Source organism: Ctenocephalides felis, unplaced genomic scaffold (genome assembly GCF_003426905.1).
Source record: "Ctenocephalides felis isolate EL2017-DRISC unplaced genomic scaffold, ASM342690v1 CF-g0.4_SCAFFOLD_01604, whole genome shotgun sequence".
NCBI lineage: Eukaryota > Metazoa > Arthropoda > Insecta > Siphonaptera > Pulicidae > Ctenocephalides > Ctenocephalides felis.
In genome coordinates this window covers 18300308-18310036 of record NW_020537758.1, presented here as the reverse complement: position 1 = coordinate 18310036, position 9729 = coordinate 18300308, and the positions used below count along the sequence as shown (strand labels likewise).

Below are 9729 nucleotides of genomic sequence, written 5' to 3'. Positions count from 1 at the left end.
TTTTTTGGTGAAAACATTCAAAACTTTATCTTCGAAAAATTAAAATTCTATAAATATTCGTTTAAATACGCTTAAATAGGAAAGATGAGTAAAATAATATGTTTGTTATTTTTGCATATATTTAAGAAAAAACTTAAACTTACTTAGGTGCAAATGGAATTTTATCTTTAGGCAATTTTTTGAAAAAGATGAAAAATCAAGTCACATACAAACTAACACATAATTTTTCCAATTTTGGTCTCAAACGATTCAGAATGATTTAAAAATGTTTAGATAAAAAACTAAATTAACAACTTGGATTTTCTGGTAAAAATATGTACATATATACAATATAAAATCACAAAAACAAAAATTATAAGAACATAAATGGTTGTTAAGAATAATAATTAATAGAAAATATTTTTTAGTTTAAAAGTTCATCCTTTTTGTGAACAGTTTGAAAATTTATTTATAATATGCATCAATATATATTATTTAATAATATTATGAAAATAAAGACCGTTTTATATAAAATTATTTATTGAATCATTTTATGGAATTTAATTGTGCAATAATATTTATATCAATAATAATTATTTATTGATTCTAAATGTGAAAGGGCCAAAATTCATTTATTTGTATCAATATATGCGTTATGTATATAATAAAAACTTTTTAATAAAAGCTAAATGTATGCTATACTATAATAAAATTTATTACTCCTAAAATAATAATTGTTTATTGAAAAATATTTATGAAATTATTTTATGGCATTTAATTTTGAAATAAAATTTTTATTATTAATAATTAAATAGATCATGCTAATAAAAAAATATAATAATATACATTTTTTGTGATAAATCAATCAAGTGTTAAATATATAAATTATATGATAATTCAAATCAAGTCGTTAAATATATAAATTTCATGATAAATTAATCAAATCGTCAAATATATAAATCTATATTATTACAGTAGAATTAATTAGTTATATAAAATTAATAATTATTATATATAGCGAGCTATTCTAACTTATAATTAGTCAATAATCTATAAATGTATAATTTAACAAAATTATAAAGATTTTAGAACAGATTTTATCATTTTAATGATCGAAGAATTTATATTTAGAATATTCCAAAAATTCTACCTTCCACGCATACTCAAAACTTGTGTATTTTTTTCAAAGTTGACAACATTGGTTTATGATTTATGGTTATTTAATAATTTTAAGTTAATTAATGATTTATTTAATTGGCAAAAAAATTGATATTTTTGGTATTACTTTGCAATAATCATTTAAAAATTATTGTATAATAAAAATTCGAAGTTTTATGAAAATTTGCTGAAGAAAAGGTTAGAAAAATGGGTTAGTTTTCCAACAATTATATTTACATTATAATAAATTCATAAGAGTCTTCTACGCCAACTAAATTATGTAATAATTACAGGCAAAAAACTTTTAATGACTTTGCAAATTTTTTCAAAGAAACTTTTATAGAACAAAGTCTTTGCGACTGCAAAATATTTTAATTTACTCGTAGATGCAATATTGAAATTTAGTCGATAAGGAAAAATTTTTAATGATGGAGTTTTAAAAAATCGTTAAGAAAATCTTGGCATGTGCTAAATTATAAAAGAATACTTTAAGTTTAATTATATTATATATATATTAATTTTTTACTGATGTTTATAAATTTTTCTATATAAATAAATTGTTCGTAAACCCCTTATTTTTTAAATTTATTATTATTATGCAATAATCAAGCACAGAATTTAAACACAATAACCATGTTTTTATTATTGTCAGAAAATTATTTGAAGAAGCATTTGCATAACAATGAATATTTAGTTTGCTGAAATTCTAAAACGCATGTTTTAACACGAAATACATATATCAATATGAAGAAATAAAAAGAAAATTTGATCAAATCCAAGTTGTTAAAGGAGACCATTGAAGGTATAATTGGAAAATGAAAAATTATTCCCAACTTTACAGCTAGATAAAAAAAATGAAAAATAAGGTATTAAAAATCAATGTACATAACATGAAAACATGAACTCAGAAGTTTCAGATTTATATTAAATTATAAAGACGATACTGAAAATACTACAAAAAATTTATTGATCAGAGCACTAATAATCTTATTAACTATTAAGGTAACAATTTTCCTATCATGGTACAATTAAATTGGTTCCATAAAAGCTCAAAGCTCCTTTCTCAATTTATCCAATATCCCACCAATTTTTCATCCCACAAATGCAAATTCTAATCCTTCCCTATTATGCAATAATCTCATTCCTCTCTATTGTTGCCGGTTCGAGAGACATTCAGTAATAATTTAAGTGCTTATATTATGTTTTAAAATAGCTGTCACCATGCAAATATTTATATAATCCCCTGGTTCGTGCTATTTGCCTATTCGTCCATTATTAATGATGTTTGTTCGGTTTCAAATACCTATTTGATTTTAAATTATTGATACATGAATGCAAGTGCTTTGAAATATTTTAAGAGGAATAGCGTGCTGATGGTAGAATTTGCAGAGAGAACTTTTTTTGTGCTATTGGAAAATATGGAATAAATATTTGATTCGGTTGTTATAGGCTGTAGGTTGCAAAATTTATTATACGAAGGCATACCGAAATAGATATCGATGTGAATAATAATTAGATATTACAGAACATAATAATTGTTATTGGAGTTTTCAGTAAAAAATTATTGTATATTCAGTAGGAGCTACTTTTTTTATAAATCATACTAATATATTCATAACAAAAATTAAAACATCTGGTTAATCATTGAATATGAGTTTTTAATAATTTGAAGCTTATTAGTCGAATTAAAAAAGCTATTTTTTCATTTATATATATTATATTCGTTTTGACAGCATCTGGCAAATCTAAAATTCATTATTGTAATAAATACAAATATTCAAACATCAATTAAGAAATTTAATGAGTAGATGTATAATAGCCAAACCAAGACAGAATAAAATTAATTAGTCAAATTTAAAAAGGTAAAAGCATAGCAACTTTTCATATGAAACTACGTTTCGACACTTGATGTGTGTCATCATTTAGCAAATTTGAAAAAAAATATGTTAATGAATACAAATATTCAAAAATTAATTAGGAAAAATAACGATTAGGTGTATAAATGCCAAACCAAGAAATTGAGAGAAATTAATTAGTCGAATTTAAAAAGATAAAAGCATAGCAATTTTTTATTTGAAATCACGTTTCGACACCTGATGTGTGTCATCATTCAGCAAAAGTAAAATGTATTATTATAATAAATACAAATATACAAAAATTAATTAGGAAATTCAGTAAGTAGGAAGATAAAAGCCAAACCAAGAGAAAACGAAAAACAAAAATAAAACATTAGTTACTAATTGAATTTCATATTTAATATCTGATTATTTGTTTTCATGGTAAATATGTATTTAAGATTTGCTGAATGATACAAATTAAGTGCCAAAACGTATAATTAAATAAAATATTGGTATTGAGGTAAATACCTTTTTAAATTCTAAGAATGGGATGCAAAATATTTCAAATGTTTCAATGTCGGAAAAACAATCATAATATGTATAAATCTTAAAACTACAGCATTTTATCCATAATGGTACCAGAGATAGTATGAATATCAATTTATAGTAGGAAAAAAAAAATTATATTTGGTTTAAATTTTTGACATTCACAAATTTGAAAACAAAACAAGAAGTCTCAGGAATCAAATATTCCTGCACATTTTGCAAAGAAAATACTAAATGCTACAGCAAATACAGTCCATATGACCAATGAAATAATGCCTAAATATCTCATCATAAATTAATTATTAATTAAATAAAATAAAAATTTCAACAACAAAAAATAAAATAATTCCAAAGAAGAACAAAGAAATATGTCTACCCACTTAAGGCATTTGTACATAACTATTGCCAAAAAAATATAACACATTTATAAGTAAAAAGGTCACGTGATCATTCATGATAAATTTTTATGTGCTTTTTTGTTCAAAATATTAATTTAATATTTTTATTCATTTTATGATTAATTTCAAGAAAACTTTGATTAATAGTATTGAACTGTTGATTGTCAAGTACGTTCAAATGACAATCGGATATACCAAAGCCACAGCAAAGCGTGTCCGGGCATGCTAGTATATATATATATATATATATACACATATGCGATTTAAATAATTAACATAAACATTATTGTCTGAATCAAATTAAAATTTCTTAGGCCTACCTCAAAGCACCAGCAGTACAATTTCCGCCTGCATCTTTTGAAATCCGTTTTTAAAGTTGCCATATTTTCGCCAATAAATTTCTAAAAAACCAGCTACCTTACAAAATTTTAACATAAGCACTCACTAAAACCAGGTAGAAACGATACAAAAATTTAGTACAAAATAAAATTCAGCAACAAACAATTTAAACACACCGTCGACATCATATTTATTCTATCAAATCACGATTTTTTTTTCAAAGAAACGAAAGCAAAAGTTGTCGCGTGTCGTAATGTTTTCTCCGATTTTCGAGTATCAGGTGGTTGGTCGGTTGTTCGGAGTCGAGTTGAGCGAAGACTGATAATTTCCCCGCAATCGTGTGTAAACGTCAAGGGGTGTATTTGGGGCTGAAATGGAAAATGGAAAATGGAAAGCAAAACAACGTGTGCCGAACGACAGGCAGGAGAGTGAGCGAGCGAACGAGAAAGCGAGTGAACGAGTCGGTCGGCGAGTGACTGGCACCGCTCGTAGCCCCGTAGAGTCGGTAGCGCGGGGTCTCAATAAGCTGGGAAATGCGAAGCAGGCGCGGGAAACGGTGATCGAGATAAGGGAAAAGTGAGATCTTTAGGTAAAAATTATATTTTGAGATTTATCAAAGTTCTTCTAAGACTTTTTAACAAATTTGTTACAACTGTTTTGGATGAGGTGTCCCAGGGTGTCCAAGAATTCAACGACATACCAAAACGTAGAGAATTGACCGTAGGTGTCCTAAAAATTTTATTTTTTTTTATTCTCCCGTTGTTTGGAAATTATGAGCTTCTAAGTTAAACTTAGAGCTTTGGCCAAATTATTTATTATTTATTAGACACCATCGGCTATATAGAGTTAATTATATAGTAATGCAATGTAACATAATCATGTAATCTTATAATTTATACAAAAATATATAAATACACATACGGGTATACACACCCGTATATTTTTAATATATTTTTTCATTTAAACATTAGATCCGTATTTATAAATATCGTTTATAAGACATGGTCAAAAATATTACACAATTGCCCCATGGTTTTTCCAAGAATTAATATTTTTAAACTACGGCCCTTTTCAAGAAAATGTATTAAAATTTGTTTGGTAAGTAAATGGTCGAATACTTAAATTCATATTAAAAAAAACGAATAAAAAATACTAGTTATATTCACTGAAAAAGTAAAAAAAAATAGTTATGTTCATAGTTAATTTTAATGGAGCTATAAAAATTGAAGAAAATTATCTATAAAATAATAGTAAAAAACCTTTGAATACTATCCCTACGTTTTACCTTGACGTTGAATTCTTGGACACCATATATAATGATTTTAAAAAATTATGAAAAGTCGAATTTGTTAAAACTACTTCTTGATATTCTAACCATTACAACCAACACTTTATGGATAATTTTATAATAAAACGTTACTTTTTAATTTCTTAAATATTTTGAATATATTGTTATGATTAAAATATAATATTTCATGAAATAGACGCACAAAAAAAATGAGAAAAGCGATATTTAAATTTTTAGATATATGTATATCTTAGTTTGTAAATATAATGAACTCAATTTTAGTGAAATACTTCTAGTGGTACAAACCAGAACGGGGTGTCCAGAACTCAACATTAAACCGAAACGTTGTAAAAAACATCGAAATTGTACATAAGGATTGTTATAGTATACAATTTTATAGACAAGGTTAATAAATTAAGTATGAATATAAATATTAATTATTTTTTAAATTTTTCAAATATTTTCGATACACTTTCAACTTTCCAAGGTAAAGTCCATGTTTCCATTAAAATATCAGATTTGGTAATTTTACGTATTTTTGGCCTTTGAAGCAATTCTGTGTCATTTGACACCAAAATTGGTAAATGTATACAAGGTGTCCCAGAACTCAACGTTAAGCTAAATTGGAGTAATAGTATTAATCATAGCCATAATAAAAAATAATAAAAGAAAAATTTATTCCATGCGGTTTGAAAGTTATGAGTTGTAAGTAGGTACAACCTAAAGCTTTGATGATACTATGATCAATTTTTAATTATAGTGCTAATTTTTGTTAATTTTGTTCACTCAAAATATGCAACCATAAATAACATTTGCAGGACTACAGTCAAAAATAATAACATTATTGTTCTGAGGTCCTAGAATGAATACTATTTATTTAAAACTGTCAAAAATGGACTTTGAGAGGTCTTCTTTGTAAATATGTACTAAAGTGTATTGGCACGTTCCATCGAAAGTTAACACATTCAATCAGGATTCTAAAGTTGCAAAATACCTGATAATTCAAAATTAAAAAATCGAGTAGAGTAATAAAAACCTGAGCTTTACATGACATGTTTTACTAATTCAGTTTACTAAATTTTATAATTTATCTTGACAGGTTTAAAAAAAGCTAAATTTCAATTTTTATTCATTAAATGGATTATATTGACACATCACATATGGAAAGATTTTGCAACATGAGTTTGAGCAAAATGCCATGTGTACCTAGTTCAAAATATTTTAGATTTTGAACAACAAGAAAGGTTTATTATGCACTGCATTATTTCTATAACTCTGTTCCGATTTATATTCAATTTATTATATTATTGTATCATTTTTTGGTACTTAACAATTTTGTAAAAAGACATTATTAAAGTCTTGATTAACAAAAAATAATTACAATCAAAAAATTCTATAGGTTATCTAAAATTGCCTCCTAAACAGACTTATTCTTAAAGAATATATAAAATAAAATACAAAAACAATAATTTCATTTGTTACAAGTATTGAGTTTTTTTTTGTAGATTTCTCGAAATCAATTTAAAATTTCATCAAAAACATTTTCCAATTACAATTGCAATAAATAATGTTTTACATCCCACCCTTGGTGTATCGTGTATATATATATATATATATATATATATATATATATATATATATATACAAATGTGTTGGTAGAGAACGTGTACTCCGTAAGTCGTCGTATTCGGGGGTCCGCGTGCGTTGCGTTTTGCGACTGCGCCGAAGCTGCAGAGAAATTTACACAGGACGCGAAATAACGCGAAAATTAACAGAGACGTAGCGAGAAAAGATTTTATCTCACTATGAAAAGATACGAAGTTAATTAAATTAGTTTAGCAAGTTGTAATAAGAGAATATGTACACCACTGGCCGAATCCGATTTAGTAAGTCAGTGTAATGACTAGTTTAGACAGCTATGAATTTAGGCGTAGCCCTAAATTTTAGACATAGTTCTAAATTTTAGACTTAGATATGAATTTAAACATAGCTCTAAATTTTAGATCTAATTCTAAATTTTACTAAGACAATTATCATGTCAGTCATATGTGCCTAAGAAGTTTTAAATGAGTAACATTCGATATGCAAGTCTGACAAAAGCATTTTGGTAGGAGAGAAAGATTTAATATAGGAACATGTGAGTCATATATGTCTGACATAAAAAATAGTGTCATTCCAGGAATTTTAGCAAAACTTTCTTGATACATTTTTAACTAAATTATCTAATGAAGTTACCACGGTCCATGTAAAAATATTTCGTGACGATTAACGTGTTAAGATAATTTTGAAGTTTTGATAGAAATAAAAACACTTACTAAATAACAATATTAATAAAATTGTAAGAATTAGACTTAACGAAATTTCTTGATTTAGTATATTTCTAAAAGATGCAGAATTTACACAACGAATTACAAAAATGAACAGAAATTTGCTAGAAAAGATTTTATCTAACAATAAACAAAATGAATTTAATTAAATTATAGTTTAGTTAGTTGTAACAAGAGAATTGTATGTGAGATTTATGAGATTTGAAAAAAAATCAAACGTGATCAGTTTGTGTATTAAATTTATTAATTCAGTAATTAGAATCATTTTTAAAAATGTTATTTACTAAAGATGGCCGAGCTCACTTTAAAAAATTAATATTTTAAATGAATGAACTCATTCCAAATAAAATAAAACCTGCTTGAATAAATAACATAAAAAACATTATTTATAATATTTATTGCATTTATATTTTGTAACTTTTATATAACAAAAATAATTATAAAATAAATAAAAATCACTATATTATACTTGAAGCTTCATATTGCTGTTAATGATAGCAACTTCTTAAAGTATATTTTTTAAATTATAAATTTTTTGTCTAAATTATATATTTTATTGTAAATGATTCTATTCCTAATTGTAAATTAAACTCTTTATTCTAAATTTTAGACATAGTTCTAAATTTTAGACATAGTTCTCAATTTTACAGAAAGCTCTCAATTTTAAAAATAGCTGTGAATTTTAAAAATAGCTCTAAATTTTAGACACAGATCTAAATTTTAGACACAATTGTAAATTTTAGAAACAGTACTAAATTTTAGACTTAGTTCTAAAATTTTAGACATAGCTCTAAATTTTATACATATATTCGAATTTTAGATATAGATAAAATTTTAGACGGAAAACTTAATTTTAAACAGAGATCTAAATTTTAGACATAGATCTGAATTTTAAACATGGCTCTATTTTAGACCTGAATATTAAAAATAGTACTAAATTTTATACATAGTTCTAAATTTTAGACCGAGTTTTCAATTTTACGCATATTTCTAAATTTTAGACATAGCTCTAAAGTATAGACATAGATCATAATTTTAGACCTAGATCTAAATTTTAGACATAGATCTAAATTTTAGACATAGTACTAAATTTTAGACCTAGATCTAAATTTTAGACATAGATCTAAACTTTAGACATTGCTCTAAATTTTGGACAAAGTTATAAATTTTAGACAAAGCTCTAAATTTAGACATCACAGACAGCCTGTAAAGTTAGACATAGTTCTACATTTTAGACATAAATCTAATAAATTTCAGACATAGACCTAAATTTTAGACAAAGCTCAATTTTGAGATATAGTTGTAAATTTTAGACATAAGTTATAAATTTTTTATATTTACATGTTATAATTTTTTTTATCATTGTCATATTTTGCCCCCAAAACAATAAAATTGTTGCAATTTGCGTGATGTATTCCACATAACATTTTGTATACAATAGTTGACAATGTGATCTCTCATTATTAATTAGCCAGCTCGTATTATTAATGAACACAAAGCGAATATTCCACATGATACAAAACAGCAGAAATATCATATAATAATACAAACACAGTCCTTCATAAAACATTCTGTCAGAAATGAATATAAATGTACCTGCATAATAAAGAATACGCTTGGATAAATTAATTAGTTATTTAATTTTGGTACACAGATAATTGTAATATAAATATTTATATGATTACTGGGAAAATTACACTACATAGATAGTTACATTTTATTATTTGCTTGAACCTTTGTAATAATCTAATTAATTTAAAATGTATAAAACTTACGATATGCTAAAATCTTATATAGAAACTTGTTATAATAGCAACTTTTTAAAGTTTATGTTTAAAATTATAGTTTTTACTAAA

General features: G+C 25.0%; 1 protein-coding gene across 1 annotated transcript in view; it reads left to right on the top strand.

The window, feature by feature from the left end:
* Positions 1-4631: 4631 nt before the first annotated feature.
* Positions 4632-9729, top strand: part of LOC113373453 (sentrin-specific protease 2-like) — a 45571-nt gene continuing 40473 nt past the window's right edge. Inside the window, 2 exon segments of the mRNA XM_026613750.1 lie at positions 4632-4834; positions 4888-4978. Of these exon segments, the coding sequence (XP_026469535.1) occupies positions 4632-4834; positions 4888-4978 (294 nt within the window).